The sequence below is a fragment of the Megalops cyprinoides genome, chromosome 24, assembly GCF_013368585.1.
Source record: "Megalops cyprinoides isolate fMegCyp1 chromosome 24, fMegCyp1.pri, whole genome shotgun sequence".
Lineage (NCBI taxonomy): Eukaryota > Metazoa > Chordata > Actinopteri > Elopiformes > Megalopidae > Megalops > Megalops cyprinoides.
The window spans coordinates 7,216,588-7,237,501 of record NC_050606.1 but is presented as its reverse complement, the minus strand read 5'-3'; the positions used below and the strand labels follow the sequence as shown (position 1 = coordinate 7,237,501).

The following is a 20,914-nucleotide window of genomic DNA, read 5'->3' as shown; positions in this document are numbered from 1 at the left end:
CAGTGAGACACCAGCTGACATGAACAGCTGCTAGGTTTTGCAAGGGCCTTACTTACAGACGCCACAGTAATGAACCATGCAACAGCTCCCAGGTAGCATACGCATACATGGTGCTGCCATTCATCTCTCTCTCTCTCCTTCTTCTTTTAGTTCGTAAAGATCTGAAATACGTGTGGTGAAGATATTTTAGCTTTTTGACTGTAAATGATCTCACAGCAGATGGGCTTGCATGAGCTGCCCAGGTACATGGAATTTTTAGATCTTGATTAATTCGTCTGTATATAATTTCAATATTAAGCCTTTTTGTCTCGAGATTATAAACCTCACACACTGATATACTTTGCCCCTGATAGCCACTCCCTTTAGGCATTTGCACCTGTGAGGTGGAATCCAGCTCTGTGATCAGGTTTGTTGGAGACCAGGAATCTTTCACTGTAGCCTCAAGGGCAGAGCTTGGAATGGGTCCGCCTCTGCAGTATCAGTCAGGAGCAAGGCTCTGGTGCCTGAGGCAGTCTCACCCCAACCAGTGACTGGAGATAAGAGCTTTCAACCCAGAGGCACCAACCCAGACCTCAGATCATTCCTTGTCAGACAGTGTGGCTCTAATATAGTAATGCCCAATCCCAATCCCAGAGGACCACAGTTGGGCAGTATTTCCAGCGCTCTCTAAATGATTATAATCTCAGAGCAAGGGGGAGGGAATAAAATGTGAATTAATTAGTTGATGGCCAGCCCTGTAGTTCTCTGGTGGTATGTAAATCACATGGTCTGTATCCCTCCAGGAACAAAATCATGCTTGGCTGATCTACAGCTGGTAGTGAGGAGACCAGACATGCAAAGAGTCTTGTCTTAGCAAGATTGCAGTTCTACCAACATGCAGTAAACAAATTTGAACTGCACCAGAAGTTTTCAATTGTTGTTAGCTCTTTGGCTAAATGACCCCAAAGATTAAAAAGATTTGTGTTCGGTTTGACAGCCAAGTACTGGGATTATATTGGGCTAACAACAGCGTATGTTCATCTGAGAAAATGTTACTGCTAAATAAATTACTTCACGTAGACTGTTTTCACATATGAACACATTCCCATCTCTGTTGCTGATTCTCATAGACTACGGCACATTCTCCTGGTCTTGGATGGTCAGAGCATCGGCAGGCTTTTGATCCAGCCAGGCCCTTAACCAGCTAATCACTGCCTTGATTGAACGTCTTTAGCTTCCCTGTCAAGCTCCAGGATGGACTGGGAGATAAAGATAGCTGGGAAACCTGCCGCATTGCAGTCCTCCAGGACTGGAGCTGAGTAGTCCTGTTATAGACTATAGCCTATTCAGCGTATCCTGTGGCGTGTTTATCAAACCAACCTCCTGGCCTTTCGCTCTAGACTCCCTCACCTCTGCTCGTTTATGCCCCTTTTAATAGACCGAACACACAGGCAGCACTGTTACCTCTAATGATTATAATCGGAGAACACTCGCCTTGCTCTTAAGCAAGCCTAGGTCCCTCTCAGAAATAATTGCCTTCCAGCAAGCAACTAAGGATTTGATGATGGCCCTGCCCTCGGGTCAACTCTCCCATCATCCTCTGGGCCTGTCCATATCTTGCTGGAGGAATACCTGTTCCAACCAGCCAGTACCCGGGTGATCCATCTATAATGTTGTGCCCTGAAAGGGCAAATTGCTTGTTTTGCTCAATGGCTAGCAATGTGTCTTCTAACTACTGTGCCATGCTTGTGAACTGTGACATTCAACGTCAATTTTTTTTTAACAAAAGCACTAATGCTGTATTTGTCTTTCTCCAACGCATAAGACTTGATTACCTCATCACCTCATCTCCTTTTGTGAACGAACAAAGCAGAGATGTTTCCAGTAGATAAGATCTATAGATAGCAATACCCTGGGCTCTGCATCCTTACACAAACATAAAAGAGCGGCTTTACTTTATTCTGAAAGGTGAGCCTGGCTACCTGTTCACTCCCACGCTGTTTGTGTTTAGCCACGGCAGTGACAGAATGCCCCCAGCACTGACATCATCTTGCCACATCAAAACAGTTAAAAATGTGTATCCACCATATATATTACTGTCAATTAGCAGACACTCTTATCCAGAGCAACTTACATAGGTCATCGTTTTTTATATATGTTATCTATTTATACAGCTTTTATACAGCTGGATATCGACTTAAGCTATTGTGGGTTGAGTAACTTGCCCACATACCTGTACAACAGCAGTTCCCCAGCAGGGAATTAAACCAGCAACCTGTCAGTTACAAGCCCTGCTCCTTACCACTATGCCACACTGCCGTACAGACGAGTTGATGAACATTCAAAATCATCTGCACAGAAGGCGATGTTATCAGTGAGGAGGATTCTGTGACCTGTGACCATGCATGCTCTTGTTCACGTTGGCTCTTGTCGGTTTTATTCCCACTCGAGCTCTAAATCCTGTTTCCCTGCTTCCAAATATCAACAGCTCTTCACCTCCCAGCTGCTCCTCACACGTAAATCTATCTAATTTTTTCACCTGGAGCACCAGGAAAGGACTCCTCACCAAAATGATGGCTGAAGCGGAATAATTAAAGAGCCTGCACACAAATGAAAACTCAGCGTGATATCACTAGAGATGGAAACATGGTATTCAGTGTGACATTCATTAACATGATATGCTGCAATAATAGCTGGTGTCAGATAGCTCCGTTATGAAATTTATTTGATTTAATTAATAAATGGAATAATGGAATGAAATGGAATAATAATTTCATGCAAATGTGATGAATGATCTCCCTGCATTGGCCTTTGATGAATAAAAGAAGCTTCTAAGGAGAGATGAAGTTCTTTGGGATAACTATTTGAGTATGAAGATGCACCACTTGTAATGAAATGCATCATACTGGACAGAAAAAACTAGCAGAATCCACAGTCCACCAGCTCTAGAGTGGCTAAATACCTGTTCAAACAAAAGCATAATCAGGAGATTAAGAACTACAGAAAGGCTATTATGCTTTTTTTGAACCCATAGACATTCATTCTTAAGTATCATGTAGTAGTTTGCAGATGAAGTTCTTAGAATAACAGATGAAGCCTTTTACTTTTACTGCAAAAAAAAACCAAAATCCTGTCAAGTATTATTGTGATTATGATATGAAGAAATGCCATGACATGAACTTTCTTGACAATTTTCAGTTTTCTTCCTGCACTGAATTGGTCTCAGTTTACCCACATGGAAGGGCAGTTGGAAAGGGAACATTGTATTTGATTGTTCTGTGAGTGTTGCTACCACATTACGGCTTTTGCATAGTGTACTTCGTACCCCTCACAGCAAGGAGCAGCTGTATATAGACATCCTATATTGAAAGACTGATATATAACCCCTCCAGTATTTCAGTGGCTATTTCTGAGAATGCTTATTGATCACTCAGCCGTTCCTCCGTCTCAGTTGGGGCACGGTCCTGCTTCGCTAAGATGACACCATATGATAAAGTAATTACTTCCTCACAGATGCAGGTGAGGGAAATGGTACCGCGGAACTCTACGTTGACATGTTGATGATGTCGACAGATCAAACGGAGCATTCTGCAGCTTAAAATTGACAGGTTGAGGTGAAATGATAGAGGTGGAAGCAGCTCTGAGTTGCACGGAGAGAACTGAGGGGTTATGATCTAGTGCAGGCCGCTGGTGAAATTCACACTCTCGAATGGGAAAAGCGAAGGAGCATGTGGATCAAAGGCAAGTACACACTTGTGATGGAGTAACAGCCTCGGCCCCAAGTTAGGGCTGCTTTATGTTGAAGAGTAATGGAGGCATTTCATTTATTCTTTTTTTTTTTCTTTATGGAATGAAAGGTTGGTTTCACAAGCTATAACAGGGACAACTGTACCGTCATTCACTTTTTGCAGTTGACCATCGTCTGCACTTTGTAAGACTAAGCTATTACATCGGCCGGGTGTTTCTACAGTGCTGTTGGGAGTGTGACTGCAGACAGTGATTGAGTGAAAAATTGATTAATGAAACTAATGGAAAAAATATCTCTAGTGGTGCCTGTGAGTCCTTCCTCAGAACACATGACCAAGCAAAGAGCGAAGAGACGTCCGACTTCCTTGTATGCAGCTTATAGGCCTCCTAACATTTAACCAACCCGTCCTACAATTGAAAAATATCGCATGGCTAAAACATTCCACTACTTGACCGGATACATTGATTTATTTGTACCGTGTTGGTAAGATAACAAGATGTGTTCAAGGGAAGAAGATGTTTTCAAGGCCTACACTTTCTCAGTACCAGGCATGGATTTTCAGGCCATGACAACCATAATCTTGTTTCATGTATCAGGTTACTCTCACCTGACACTTAAAGCTTTGTAAGAGGTGCTTGTATTTGCACAGCACTATAATGTACTGTATCAACAACAGCGTGTAGCAGAGCTCCCAGATGTCTGTTTGTTGTACTCTGATAGGCTACCATAGGTTTAGGCAGATAAGCTGTTGGGGTCATTGGATTGGTGACCCAAACTGCTGGAATGTTCACCACAGTTCACCAAAATGAAAAAAATGAATGTAATGTAAGGGTTATAGCAAACATGTCATATTTCATCCCTCTCTCAGGTGACAAAGGGGAAAATTGCTTTTGCTTCTAGTTAAGAGGTCACAATTTAATCAAATCTGTCAATGTATACATTTCCTGGGGATTTTAAATGTCTGGCCCATCTTAGTCAAGTGTCACATATATGAAAATTGCAAGGCTTGGATGTTTTTTTCTTTAGTGACAAAAAAGATGAAGTAAATTATATTTCGTGCCCAATAATTATATAATTTCTCTGAATGCAAGCTTTTGTTTCAAAACTTTTGTGCATTGCTGGTTGGATATGAAATGCTTGCATAGTTGTGATGATGACATAATACCCAAAGCCTTGAGAGATTCGAGGTACTCAGGTTTGTATTCTGGAAACAGAATGGAGAGGAGGATTGTATTTCTATGGATTCTCAATTTAAACTCCGAAACCATACAATAGATAATAGGTTTCATTTCTATAGCTTACATTCTGAAACCATTGACACGGATGGCTTTAGTATTCCAGTTATGATGAGGCTGTATGCGCAGAAAGCAAGATTGCTGTGAAAGGACATTCATTTAAAACCCAATAGTAAAACGCCCACAACTCCGAAGATTGTCTTCATGTAATGATCTTATTTTTATTTTCAGTTGTATGTATTTTTCATGCATACTGGCACTGCAAGTAACACTCTCAACAGAAAGAAGAGAAAAATTAGCAGATTACACAGTGGTGTTGTGAACTTGGTTGATAATGGCTATTTTTTGTTTTCTATTCGTATGTGACTGGGGTGTGTGATTTTGCATTGAGCCACAGTGCCAGTGGCAGTGTAGTTTGCTGGTGAGGGGATAGGCATCGAGGCTCAGTACTCTTTGTGTCCTCACGACGCCCGCAGGTACCTATCTCCCGAAACGTTTGAAAGTCATATTCACTCCGGTGCGGTGCAGGTTAAGAGGTTATCGTTAATGGGCACTGCAGCAGGTACGCCCTGGAGGATCCTCTGTCTGTTTCATGTTTTGCTTTTCACTTTTTATTATGGGGAGAGTCAATCATCATCATACCCGATCTTTCTCGAATGGTATGAGTCTCATAGCTTAGTCCCTGGAGCTGTGGAGACATTCCCAAAAGAATAACTGTATTTTCTTTCAGGCTGCTGCTCAGTTTGAGGGACTCTGTGTGTGTGTGTGTGTGTGTGCGTGTGTGTGTGTGTGTGTGTGCGTGTGTGTGTGTGTGTGTGTGTGTTTTTCTGTGCGTGTATGTTGTCTGTTCAACTTGGCAGTATCTGTTTGTTTCAGTTCTTTTGTTTTTCTTTTAGAGGAAATCTGTGAGTTGCTCACAGTGGCAGTGTGCATGCAGGCTTTTGTTCCAAATGATTGGAATTAATTAGTCTGGACTGAGCTGTTCATTAAAAACTGACCTGTATTTAACATCTCTTGGCTGTTAATCTGTGGAAAAGCCTCCAAGCAAGGTATGCACTGTTTGAGTTCTGCTTGTGCTAATAAAAAAATATAACATGATCTGATCAACATCATTTTTTCCCCTAAACCTGCCCCTTAAATTAATTCTTTGAGGTCCTAAACAGGTAATTTAGTGGCAATTTATTCTTGATCAATTAAGATAATGAACAAAGATGCTAGATAATCTGAAGATAATAAAGATTCTAATTTGAATAAGAGACATACAATTATGATTAATAAATGACAGAAGTACTTCCAACACTGAACTAAATCAGCACAACTGCCTTCAAACAGCAGATTTATTTCGCAAAGCACTAATTTCACATCTGTCACAGTCAAATATATATCTGCATAAATAGCTGCTTAATAAACCAGGAAATTCAACCCGCGACATCTTCACATGGAGTTATTCTGTGTTGATATGAACAGTTACATAAGATGCATAAACGGTACTTGTCCAGGTAAAGCACTTCAGTAGATCTACTTAAAAATACCTCTTGCAATAACCAGACACTGTTTATTTTCTGATATGGTTGAGACTGCTGTGATATACTGTAATATACACTTATATACACCAGAGTATGCACATACCAGGAGTAATTAAAGTCAGTGGCATTAAAAGAGTACCAGCTACTTGCTACATAAAGGAACTGAGTTATACATATTGGATATGTGGTTATGCAGTATGAAATTGTAGAGTGGACTATACATAAAACGAGCTAGTAATACATTTACTTTACACAATATAGATGCCATACATCTAAAACACAGCGAACATCACTTCACAGTTTTGAGGTTGTTGTCATTCTTGCATTTTCACTGATCAGGATGTTTTCACACTTTGAAACATCTGGCCTAATGGAAACACATTGCAAAAACATAATGCATAATAAAGCTGTAAGGTAAATGTCCTCAGTTTTGCAGTACAAACCAATGCCCATATTATTAACTGTGGATTCTACAGTCATGTGATATTTCATGTTTTGGTAGGTAGTTTAATCCATTATACAGATGAATACTGTATGGATTTTTGTTGTGAATGGGTGCTCAAGTAGCCATTTTATTTCACAGACATTTAAGGATTGCCTCCAGACATCACCTTCCCTACTAATTTGTTCCTCCCTTCACTTTTTGAATCTCAGTCCCCCTAAAATAGCTGTGGCTGGCACAGTTCTGAGTCCCCCTTAGCTCCGTGCGCTGGTCTCTGGAGCCAGATGTAACCTCCTTCTTCAGTGTTTAAAGAAACCTGAGGGCCCTGTGGATTAACCCTGTCAGCCGGTCGTGTCCCATTAGCTCGAACTGTCTCATTAGGGAAAAAACACGTCTGAGCGTGTGGGACACGAGCGAAGAAGTTTCACTTCCGCGGCTCGTTCTCGTTTCGGAAATCGATTCTCTCTCTCTTCCTTTCACAGCTCAAAGCTTTGCCGCTGTTTGGTTGCAGTGCATTTTGTGGTTCACACTAGAATGTGCTTCCGATACCTGTGGTATGCACGACACATGCCTACAGGGGGAAGAAAATCAGGAACCTTTGCATCTGGATGCGTTTGGAGTGCATCAGAAAAGCCTGCGATGTGCACCCACCTAAGCTGTACTTTGCCAGTCTGATCTGGTGCTGTGGGGTCCAGTTTATTGTTGGTTGACGGCATGGCTGAGATCTAATCCAGGATGTAGGGTTCTGTTTGCACCTGAGACAAGCTCCTTGGGAACCTTGGTTGCCGTCACATATTTTGACATCTCAATATCTTCCTTGCATTTTTGTGATCTGTTGTTGGTCATATCATGAAAGCACAGCTTTTGCAGCCAGTGTTAGTGTATTAAGTGATATACAGGTGCAAAACCAGTGTTTGCTAGGGAAAAAAAACCAAACCTTCAGACCTGCAGAACCTGCAAACTGTGGAGAGGGTTAGCTGAGTGTGAGTGAGTGGGGGCACCTCTGCAGCCTATAGCAGGGGTGCTAGAAGGCAGGTTGTTTTTTTTTTTTTGTTAGTATTTTCTTCATTCTTTTTCTCTCTTATGAGCCAATTTGGCCTCCGCTCTTCACACGCCTTGTGTGCAGGAGTGGTGAAGTGAGATGAAAGCAATGCTCTGACATGCTTGCACACAGCCAGTGGCTGTTTTTCAGGCCACAGCATTAAGGCAAACTGACACAGGGCAACAAAATCCCATGAATGAAGCCCATTGTGTTCCGCTGCTGTGGGCTCCTGGTCGCTGTCAGCAAGTGACAAAGCCCAGACTCTCAGACTCGAACCCGTGTCTGAGCCGTAGCAGTCAGCCTGCCACAGAACAAGCACCTTAACTGGCTTAGCCGATCGGGAGCCCTAATAGGTTGGTCATAATGAGTTCTATAATAGCAGGCAAATAGCTTCCCCGCTGTTATCATTCAGCCAATTAAGCAAACAGTTCTATTCCATTAAAAAGGAGTGGGCTCAGAATTTAAATGCCGTAGTGCATTGCACAGCAGTATATTACACCTATGTTATGTGCTAATTAAGACCCAGTTAGGTGTGCACTTTAAGTCCTGTGGTCAAGTATGTTTTTTTTTTTATTTATCTTTAAACCAATTATATGTTGTTTCATCTTATTTTACCTGGAGATCGCATCTACCTCTGTGATCTGTGATTCAGGAAAACTGCAATATAGCAAGCTTATTTTATCTTCATGATGTGATGAATTTTACTGTTAATCCCTTACTTGTCCTTCATTTGATTGTGATTTGTTTAAGCCTCTTCCCATCCTCAGTGAAGAAAAAAGCTTTACTTGGGATTCACTGAAGTCTGTGCTATGTATGCATGTAGGTTTAGCATGCTCAGTACATGCTTAGTGATGAATGAATCAATTTTATGCATCTTCTGAAATCACCTACATTTTGATAAGATGTTTCATAACTTGGAGTAAAAAGCATACTTTTTAAATGCAGTATATGTATGAATGAATATGAATTAACTGTAATGAATTATATATTTTTATTTAGATGAAAACTGACTAACCGTGACTTTTTGGTTTACTGACAAATTAAACATGGTTCACTATTTTTCAGCTAAAAATTCAGCCACTGCCAAAAGCAAAGGAAAAAAAAAAAAGGATCTGAAGATGTTGTTTGGTCATATCCTGGAGTCAGCACGGACAGAGGCCTTGTTAAAAAGAATCCTCCCTCCTTTGTACCGGCAGTTCACCTTGAGAATGGTGTCACCGCCCGGTTGTCCTTGAGTAACGATTGTTTGCACTCTCTCTCTCTCTCTCTCTCTCTCTCGCGCAGGAGCTGGTGGGCAGCAACCCTCCGCAGAGGAACTGGAAAGGAATCGCAATCGCCCTGCTCGTCATTCTGGTCATCTGCTCGCTTATTGTCACCTCTGTCATCGTCCTGACTCCAGGTAGCGTAGCAAAGCGGCTGCACCTGTTCAGTCAGCCCGGTTCGGCCACCTGCCGCTTCACCGAAACGCTTCTAAAAATACGCAGGGGAGGAACACGTACACGGAGCGGCTGCACGCTTGTCGGACCTTGTGACAGAAAACGAGTTATCGCAAAAAAGTTGCTAAACGAGGACAGGTCTGTGTCATTGAGGGCAAAGACTGCTGAAGATATTCTATTTACTGACCACGTATTCCACTTGATGCGATTCACACTGAAAGTCCTGACACTACCATTGTTGAAATGGTACAAGTTAAAAGTATTCTGATTTGTAAGCCCACATTCATGACGGGGTGTGATCAAACAGGTCTGTTTCATTATTCCATTATTGGCATTTAGCAGATGCTCTTATGCAGAGCAACTTACATCAGTTACAATGTTGTCCATTTATGTAGGTGGATACTTGCTGAGGCAGTTGGGGATAAAGTACCTTGCCCAAGGGTATAACAGCAGTGCCCCAGCAGGGAATTGAACCAGCAACCTTTTGCTCACTAGTCCTGCTCCTTAACCACTAGGCTACGCTGCCACCCCATCTAGTTAGCATTGTAGCGCTGACGCTACTTGAACCTCCTAGATGCTCAAGAACAGAGGACAGAATGCAGAGCTGATTGTCTCTCTTTTAAGCAATTCTATGGGTAACATGAGAGGAAGTGACCATAGCTTCAGGAAGCTGGAAGAATCATCCCTCTCGAAATGTCTGCCCTCAAGGCAAATTTCTGAAGCCCTGTATGTGGGCGATTGAGTATTAATTTTCAAACATTATCTGTGCTGTGTTTTTTACTCGTCGACGCTGTTGAACTGGCAGCTCCTCTGACTGTATGCTCATCCTGGTGGATAATGTAGCTTTAATGGTGGTTATTATCTAGTAATAGCTACAGAAATGTGTAAAATAGGCAGTACATTAGAAGTGATGTTGGCTTCATGTTTAATGTAATTTTCGTTTTGCCCCATGTTTTTACATTTGACCGTTTTCTGTGCCAGCTTTTTAATCATACACATTTCCATCATTTAAATATTCATATCTGTCTTTGGTTTTTCTGAATTATTCATATTATGTCTCATTCAGAATTATTCTCTTTATATTCAGTTATTACAAAATTAATGTCTCCTCTTAAGCTGCAATGCCAGCTTGACTGGTATGACTGTAGGGTGTTTTTTTTTGTTTTGTTTTGTTGCTCTGGTTTCAACAGCCATTTAGTAGTGGCACAGCCACACAAAGGAGTATGGCTCTCTTGAATAAACTCTGTGTTTGCCCTTTGTTTTCAGCCTTCTTTTAAGGTCGCGCGCTAATGCGCTCAGTGTTCCCTGAGCTTTTCAAATTACATTTTTTTTTTTTTATCCCTGATAACTTAACATCTGTTTTCCTCATGCTTTTATTCAAGCCTTTTATGCCAGGCGTAAAGCTGGTAAAAAAAAACAAGAAAAACATTTCCAAAGCAAGCTGCATGTCTGCCTTGTAAATAAGGACATTTCAGAGTCGTTACAGGGCTTTCTAATTGCCCGCACAAACGCATCCAGAAGTCGTCGGAAGTCATTGTGTTGTTGATCAAAGATGATTAACGCCGCATCTGTACTCCACAGTGCTGGTGAGCTGCAATATCAGCAGCTCTTCTGACTTGGTGCTGTTTAACCATTAACCATCTCTGCACCGTTTAGACATTTGACGGTGCTTCATATGCTCCTGTCCGATTGGAGCGTTCTCAGGCACCATAGTGCTGTAATCCAGTCTTGAGAGGGGAGGGTACCGCAGCATGCTGTGGGGTGCATGTCAGGCTGTTCTGAGGCAGGATCTGTAAGAGCAGAACCAGAGAAACGGGCGTATGGCATCACAGCTTGACCCCCGGCTGTCTAATCCCTCTTCTCTACCTCTCTCGCTCTGATTCAGCTTCTCCCTCGCATCATCTTCATAGTGAGGCTCTCATTGATGGAAGGCACAGACCAAAGCAATGGGCCCTCGTAAATCACGGTACATAAATATACATTACAACTCCGGTCTGTGAACTTAAGACATAGTTACGCCAATTGATCTGGGTTAATGTCTGCACGTGTATAGAGTTTTATATAATCTTTTAATGATGCGAGCCCATGGGGAAGGATACTTTAGAGAAACAATGTCTCTGGACATAACAAACATGTACAATAAAAAACAACCAAAAACACAGAACACATACATCAAACTCACATACATGCACACACAGACATATACGCCAAACACGCATACCCACGCAGACTCACGCACACACACAGAGCATCTCCTCTTTCCCTAGCAGAAAGTTGTCTTATGTTGGTGTTTGTTCTGATTTTATACTGCCAGGTGCAATGAATAAAATTGTTAGGTGAAAAAACAGTGCTGCGATCCCCAAAGAAAAGGCTGGAAGTTGAGAATCGATATGTCTGAATCGATGGGGCACTAACAACGAAATGAACAAGGCTGCGCGGACATCTCTCCCTAATTTGCAACCTCTCCTAATTCTGCCTTCTCATCGCCAAAAATGATACCGCACCTGCAGGGCCGACGCCTTCAAGCCGCATAGAACAGGAGTTTCACGTTGTCAGCTCGGAAAATGCACGGGGGAATACGCCTCTACGTCTGGCAACCCGTCTTCAGGATCCTTTCACTCAAAGTCAAGAAGTTCCATTGACGAAAGAGTCCCGCCGTCTGAAGCGCAGAGTAAGATCCCCCAGACGTGGAAGGCGGTTGATCAATGTCGGCGCTCCTGCCTGACGACGTTGAGATGAATGCCACGTCGGAGACTGTCGTTTGTCTCACGGTAAGTGGGTCAGGCAACTCACGAAGGCGACGACAGCTGACTGGCACTCCTGACGGCTGAGTGGTCCGTCTGCGGGTAATGATACTCGGTACAAACACAACCATCCCGTTTTAGTCTCGTAGAAAAATGGGGCTGATATTACACACATATTGGGTCACTTTTGTGGGAGGGCTGCAAGGAGTGTGCATTACCCACAGTCCTCTATGCTTCATGAACACGTCTGGACAAAAAGGCCACCTGATTTGCTGTTAGCACATATGGAAAAAAAAAAACAAAAAAACACCAATTGTGTTCACAGAACCGCAAACGAAAGAAAACCTGCAACGACAAGTAAGAACCCCAGAAATTTGAAGGCTGGAGCAAAGACTATTTTGAGCCATAAAGACAATGAAAAAAAAAGAAGAAATGGCTTAAGACTGTAGTCTTAAGTGAGTTGACATTGATCAAATGAAGCCATTGATCAAACCAAGCCGTCGACGCAGAAAACACTGAAAAAAGTTATGAATGCCAATACATCATAAGAGTCCTCGTCTGGAATGGCAATGAACTTGCACTCCATAAAAAGCTGCTTTTTTGTCTCATTCAAGATACTTCAGTGTCAGCCGTGTACTTTAGAAACTGAGTGCCCTTTACATCTTTATCCAGGGTATCATAAGCATTGCTTACCGCTTTGTAAAGGACAATGCACTGTGGTGGCTTTATTGAAAACGCGTCTCAGTTTTGTTGGATTGTTGGATTTTTTATTAAGCATTTGTCCTTGAACAATGAGAACATGTCTAAGACCACATGTGTGTGGTCTCACAGAAAACCAAGGTGGGTTATTAATGTTCCACAGGCCGCACCATGTGACTTCTCCCGGTAAGTCCTTGGACCTGAGGCTGACCTCCCACAGCGTGACTTGCGTCCCACGTCCAGCTTCTGCTCAGTATCTGGAGAATGATATAAGGGTTTTTTTGTTTGTTTGCTTGCCAGAAGAATCTGACAGGACCCACAAATTAGGAAGTGTGTGTGCATGTCCGAAAACCCCTGTGAAGTCAGTCATACCTTCATTCAACGATAGCTAAGTGAGACACTTCACCTTCACTTCCTCTCTGTGGCCTTGGAGAGTCCTGCATGCGCTCTGTAGACCCAACTTCTCCTGGGCAGAGAGGGATGGACTCCAGGGAGTCAGGTCCGCAGGAGATCTCACTGTCCGACACTCTCCCACACACCCTTCGGTTACTGCTAACATGGCCCAACTGTAAGCAGCTCTGGTGGTCTAAACAGGTTCTTTTATTCTTTCAGCACCGACTGTGAATGCTTGTATGTGAGGTAGATCCATGGCAAATCCCCAATACAGATATTAGCTGTGCTTTAGGGGCAAACGGCGCCCCCCAGCTATGCTCATTTTAGTGTGTGGTTTGGCCTTTTGGGGTGAGGAAATGAGCGGAAATTTTGAATACCTGTGCACTGTTTTCCTGTCCTGTTCATTCACCATTGAAGGAGCTCATTTACCTCATGGTTTTAGCTTCATTTCTGAAGCAAATGCCTCTCTTCTGAACTGCAGTGCTCTCAGCTCAGATTGGACAAAATTAACAGAATCACTACATTGCTTCTCTTACACATCGTTGTGATTTTAGTGGTCACTGAAAAAAAGGTAGAAGGTTTGGTGTGGTATTATTTGGGTTTATGTGTTGCGATTGAATGAACCATAATTGTTTTGTTTTCCTTTCATTTCCAGTTCAGATGTTTATAAATTATTCGTGGTTGCATGTCTAAAATTTTAATTTATGATGAATAACAATTGATTGTGGTATTGTCCCTTCTGATAAGAGAACATACTGAGCTTCTTCAGTGAGTTTCACTGGCATATTTTCCTTGACAACTTTAAACAGTTGAAACTGATTTGTAAAGAAAGTCAACATAAATCTGATATTTCCTTGCATGTATATTGGATTATACCAAAGCCAAAAGAGAGTATTATCATATTTGATGCAGAAAATCGTTATTAAATAGATTAAGTATTAAAATCCATATTGAGTGTCCTGGCCTCTCTTTTAATAATTGCTGTTTTAGCTGGCCAAGGGAAACCAAGAGGAATGATTGCTTGTGTGTTATTAGCTGTATTTGATATCACTCTGTGACAAGTCACACCCTCTAGCAGCAGTCAAACTGTGATGAATAAAATAAACAAGAGACTGTTTAAATATATCCTCCAATGGTGGGGGAGCGTGAACGTGGCTTGCATTACGGAAGAATACAACGCATAATTTCTTATTTTTAAAACAATATTCCCTTTCCGCAGAGGAAGATGATAGCCTGGCTTTGAAGAGCAAGGTGACCGTTAAGGACCTCTTCAGCAAAGATTTCAGAGTCCATGACCCAGACGCCAAGTGGATCAGCAGTGAGTATGATGCTTATTAAAGTTCACACATCACGGCCGCACTGACATCAAAGCCATATTGCTAACCACTCCTCTAATCACCCCAAGGGCAAAAATTGAATGGCAAGTGTCAACAAAGACATTGTATTTATTTTTTATCATTCCCTATGGTGATTCCTCTCTACTTTGCGGCACATGGTTGGTACTTGGAGTGATACGTCAACATCCCGCAAGGGTTAAACCCCTACTCTGAGGAGTGTCTGGGGTAGAGATAGGGCCCCCCTGTAGTGACTGAGAGCCAGCACTGAGACCCCTAGATGGGCTGCAACTGAAAATGAGCTGTGCTGTCTTTTAAAGCATATAAAATAGTAGCAAGCTATCTAAAATAGCAATAGGCGCACAGAAATAAACTGGCACCTTGCTTTAAAAGAATGGTACTGTGTTTTCATAAAACAGAGAGGAAGAAACCTTTGTACATTACATTGCATTATGGGTACTTAGCAGACACTCTTATCCAGAGGGACTTACATGAGTAAGTTTTTGTTTATTTGTTTAGTTTAAATGTTACCCATTTATACAGCTGGATATTTACTGATGCAGTTGTGGATTAAGTACCTTGCCCAAGGGTACAACAGAAGTGCCCCAGCAGCGAATCGAACCGGCAACCTTTCGGTTACGAGTCCTACTCCTATGAGTCCTCTTTGTATGTTAATATATTGAAGATATAGTCTTAGATAGTCATCAATCTTGTGCTACCAACTTCACTTATATCCCAACATTCAAACTGCACTATGGCGTGGTTTTTTTAACTAAGCCTACTCATCTCGGTTACGACTGAAAAGATGGTGTCGCGGATGGCAGCCTCGGTACAGCACGGTACAGCACGGTACAGCGGTACAGCGCTCTCTAAATATCACTGTCAACCACCTCAACCAAACACTATGTATGTCGTGTTATTTCATTGTCTTGGTAACGCAGAGCTTAAGGGAGAGGGTGGTGTTTACATCATTCCACTGGATTTAAAAAGACCCGCATGCTTGCATGGGGAGCCATCAGTCAACAGGCTACCCTCCTTTAAGAAGGGGAGATACCTGACCCGCTACTATTATCTATAGCCCTGCTATTCACTGCCACCTACAGGCGCAGTCTGGTATTACATCACCAGGTTGTATTTCAATGTACAGACTGTCCCCATTTTTGCAACACAATGTGATCCTGAACTCAGGGCTGTAAACGCTGAGTGTCAGATGTTGATCCATTATTTCCGTCCGCACAATGTTACATGCAGGGATTATGTTCCTAAGCAAAGGATAGAAATTAAATGGTTAACTCAACTGTGTATTTTTTCAAATGGTCATAAATGATCAAGGCTTTACCTATATTTGCATATTCCAATATACTTACACATGTGAAATGTAAATATTCAGGGGTCTGACACGCATTGTGTGAAAAGCTACAGTAGATGCAGCTGGTGGTCCTCTGACAGGTGTTAATAAATAGGGCAAGCAAGGTGGTGCACACATTCAAAGAATAAATACATTTTTTCATGTCCTCATCATGTATTCACTGAGAGGTGAGATAAAACAGCTATCAAATCCACCCCCCCCCCAAAAAAAAAGTGTTTATCAGCCTTTTTTTTGCCAAAGAAGTATATGATCTCATCACTTGGCTGGCTTTTCACCATCCTTCTCAATCAGGATTTTGTGTCATAAAAAACTGTTTATTTTTGGAACTGCAGCATTTTTGGAACATTTATATATATACATGCATATCAGGAAACAGCTTGCTGAGCTGAGTGGGAGGGGTGTGAGTCCATACTGAGCATGCTCCCTAGAGTCACCTCAAAACTCAAAAAAAAAAAAAAAGTGCATCACCGCAGGAGTGCAGGTGCGTGTATGCGCTGAGGGCGCGGTTTCCTGCCGCTCGGCCTTGTGTGGCAGCAGTGGCGGCTGCCTCTCCAGGGCTGCTTCAGCGCAGTCAAGAGGATTTCCGCTTTCCCTTTCATGTCCTTGTGTCTGTTACAGAGTGTGCTCTGAAACAAAAAAAAAACAAAACCCATTATCATTCCCTGCACGTGCGTTACTGTATGCAGCCGTGTACGAGGCACCTGGCACCTACAGTACAGCCCAACACCCAATTAGCCGTGAGCGCCGCGCTGGTTTCAACCAAACGACAGGAAAACAAATCTGAAGAAAGCATTCAGAATGCCTTTTTAGCGCTTTCGTTTTATCGATCGTTTTGCTTAGCAGACATGCCTGCGTTTATTCAATTTCACATCAATCGTTCGTTTTAGTTAACCGCAGCAGGGCAGTGGGTTCAGGATACGGGTTCAGCGTGCGGCGACCCGCCTGTCCACTTCTGATGACATACTGGCATAGTTATGATGGCGGGCTTGATGTCCTTCATCCTGTTACATTACACTGCATTCATTTAGCAGCTGCTCTTATTCAGAGCAACGCCCAGCACAAAAGAACAAAAGTGTATCCATTCAAGATGACTGAGCAACAATATCAGACTAACAACACTCCCAGGCTAGTGAGTTAGAGCACAGCGCTGTTCATGATCTCCCCTAAGTTAAACTTGTGCAACCTGACTAGACACGGGAAGCCAAGTATACTGTCATACATCAGTCACTAGATCACAGAATCCAAAACACATTGCAACACTACACGTAAAATAAACAGCAAGTACTAAGATACTGACAAAATAGTGTATCACTACAGCTTCTTAATGCCTTGAGGAAGTAATCTCCACTGAAAAGGCTTAGATTTAAGTGTGATCCTGTTTGTGCAGTCTGTGTCTAATTTATGAATCTAAATCAATGCTCATGAAACAAACATCTCTGCTTGGGGAGAAATTTGTGGGCTCTGCTTTTTTTTCAAGCCGCATCCCAACTCTGTAGTTGTGTTTATCTGCTCTCCACACACAAGCGAAACACTGAGCTGTGCCCCAGGTGCTGATGGGAGATGAGGTCCAAAGGAAGAGGCTGCGGAGAGCTTTTATATTAGATCTGGACTGCATATCCCATCAGCATTTGTGGGAAACATTGCTCGACAATTTGCCCTTTTCCTCACATCTCAGGTCAGCCATTAAAGCCAGACAACAGATAGAGATGGGAAAAATCTCAGGAATTTTAGCTTGTGCTGTGTGCATGGCGAAGTGTCAGTGCCATTGCAAACAGGCCATGTCAACGGCAAGCACAGTGCCTGAGGTTACTGTGCAATGCTGTGGTGTGCTCAGCCGTTATCTTTCTTGTTTTTTTCTAAATCCAAACCAAAACCTAATGGATATAAGACTTTGTATTACAATGGAGGCCTTATGCCTGCTGGTTCCCTTCAGATAAAATCTCAGGTGTGTCCTCATAATACGGAATGTTACAGTTCAGTGATTTGCAAAACATGTATGAGAGATTTATATGTGCCATTAAGCAAATGACATAAAGGCCATAAGCCAGAGAGATGCATGATTGCTTTATTTACATTAAGATTGAGCGTTTTGACTTTGATATAAAAATGTGGAAAGCAGGGTATGGTAATTTGAGTAAGGGAACTAACATCTGAGAATAATGAGTGGAGATATTTTTGCAGCTGTTACAGAACAGTGGATATTTTAACAAATTGTTGTTGAAAATGTGGCAATGTTGTTTTTAACAATATGGATTTTATTATAATCATCCACTGTTCACCAAGAGTTGTGGAAATCTCTACACTTAGTGTGATAAAGATAAAATGAAGGTGGGCTACGCCCACAGGCGCCCCCTGCTGGCAGTGTCTCAGGTCAGCACAATCTTAACTGAACCTCAGAGTAAACAAGAAAGACTATCAGCAGGGGAATACCGGCTAATGTAAAGTTCAGCAGAATAAATCAAAGCTAAAATATGTGCATGTGCGCGCGTGCACACACACACACACACACACACACACTCACACTCACACACACACACTCACACACACACACACACACACACACACACACACACAGACAGTCTGACAAAGACACCTGTACACACATGAAAACATACACTTTCATGCACATATGTTCATGCACACACAGCCACACATTCACATATACACAGTCTCTCTCTCTCTCTCTGTCTCTCTCTCTCTCTCTCTCTCTCTCTCTCTCTCTCTCTCACACACACACACACACACACACACACACACACACACACATTCACACTCTCTCTGAATGCACTCCTCATTACAGTGTGTGGCCTTGGCCCTTTCGCTACCAGTTATCAGCTCCTAGAGAAAGTCACCGGTTGGGTACAAATGCTAATGCTTTACTGATGCAGTAGCGCTCTTCATTACATCTGACTGGAGCAGCTTCCATCTGGGCTTATTATAATCCCAAAATACCCAGTGCTGCATTGCATATATATTAGCAAAATCCTCAGCAATTACCAATGGAGGGAATGATGACGTTTTACACATTGTGCACTTGAACAATACGCTTGCCTTTCTGTGAAATGTTACAAAAATATCAAAATAAATTGTTAGCACCATCCAACAAATAATATTTTAATAATTTATACAAATAAATAAAAATACATCTCATGGCACAGTAAACTCAAGGACAAAAATTAGGAATTAAAATATTGAACTTTGTCCTCAGGAAACTGTCAAACTGATCCTCTCTGTCCTACAAGTGTTTTTTTTTTTGCCATGTGAATGCTCTTTGAAAAGCGTCTTTATGTCTTGAAATGCATTTCACACATCATTTCTGTGATTCTGATTAGAGGCCAAAGCAGGACACACAGAAATTTCCTTGCTAGCCTCCTGGACGAACAGACCGGTGCACAGAAGGCAGAAATAAATGCGTTGGTATTCTTCATAGCGGTTTTGTTTTTATTTATTCATTTTATTGTTTTGTTTTTTCGGCTCCAGAGCTTGCGGTCACTCTTAATGATTATTCTGCTGCTGAACTAATGTGAAAATGAAATGATCTGAGACTGCATTGCATTTCACAAACATGAGCAAATGTTCCGGGATGAACGCACACCACAGGTCATTAAAGATTTAGCCTCAAGCCCCACCGAGACAAATGAACAGGAGGAACACTCTGTCCAATGGTGGCAATGGGCTGCAAATAGCAGCCCTACTCTAACGGTGGTCTAATGGAAGGAAAGTGTGCACGCTGGCTGTTAAAACGCACCTATGGCAACCCTCACAAGAGAGGTGTTTAGCATTCACAAGTCACTTAATAACAGCTATTGACTTGGTGCCTGACACTGCATGTCCAGTTACACTCTTTACACGAAGTTCATTTTGAAATACTTTTTTTCCCCCTAAAAGTTCAACAATATTCAAAAATTCAACAGCTGCTAATTTACTTCAAGGCCTCTCAAACCTGACTGGTCCTCTTTCCTCTGAGCCCCCTGGTAAGTTGGTTAGAAAACAAACAAACAAAGAAGATGAACTGTCTATAAAAAAAACACAACTATCAAAAGTACAACCTGCTCTTCATGCTCTATTTTTAAAGCCATCTTCCCTTACATAATTAAGACCTTAGCTTTATGTAATGTCTTCTGTAAAACAGGGTACAAACAGTCTTGTATATAATAAGCATGAATATCTAGAGCACAGGACTCAAACTTTGGCTGTAATTTCAAATATGCATCCAACAAATTACTGTGACTATTCTGCTAGGGAAGACTCTGTTTCCATCATTATGCAGTACAGCAGCATGTAGTGCATTTTTATTGATATTAAAAAAGCTTTTATCTTTGACATTAAGCAACCTCCTTTTGTTTTTTTTTTACTATCATTATTACTTAATTTCACCGTTGCTCTTACAATGGTTGTGGCCCTGTCATTAGTAAGCACCGTACTTCAGAAAACTCTATTAAAGCGTGTAAGAGCATCACTAAAAGAGATTTATGCCTTAATGTTGCCAATTTCAGTGCCGTTTGCACCTGACTTCAGACATGCATTGCTGTGGCATGGTGAAAAATGACTATCCACAGCGACCTTGATCAGCACTGCTGATAGCCATAAATCAGAATAAAAGCTCTCATCCAGCCTTTGGATGGAACTCTCTATTGGCAAATGTTAGTGCTCTCCCTCAGCTCTCAGCTGGAGGTGCTGTGCAGAAGACACCTGTGAAAATGTGAGTGTAAGTCAGCATTGTACAGAAGTTTGCATTGTAGTATAATAGAATACTCAAATGCACCCTTTATATAAAATTAAAGTATGTAAATCACCATCACCATCAATCACGTAATAAATATACATCCCAAAATATTTATATATGTATATACAGAATATACAAAATATGCTACTTTCATGAATTGAGTTTAAACATGTGTTGCTGAATATACTGTAAAGTGTATTATAAAATGTTCTACCATGAAAAATACATTTTCTACCTCACA

The 20,914-nt window shown here is 41.8% G+C and overlaps 1 protein-coding gene across 2 annotated transcripts in view; it reads left to right on the top strand.

Moving 5' to 3' along the window:
• LOC118770936 (dipeptidyl aminopeptidase-like protein 6) overlaps positions 1 to 20,914 on the top strand; it is a 120,570-nt gene that overhangs the window by 64,929 nt on the left and 34,727 nt on the right. For both annotated transcript variants that reach the window (XM_036518725.1, XM_036518726.1), the window contains exons 2-3: positions 9,257 to 9,371; positions 14,464 to 14,562. In XM_036518725.1, the coding sequence (XP_036374618.1) occupies positions 9,257 to 9,371; positions 14,464 to 14,562 (214 nt within the window). The remainder of the gene's footprint in view (positions 1 to 9,256; positions 9,372 to 14,463; positions 14,563 to 20,914) is intronic.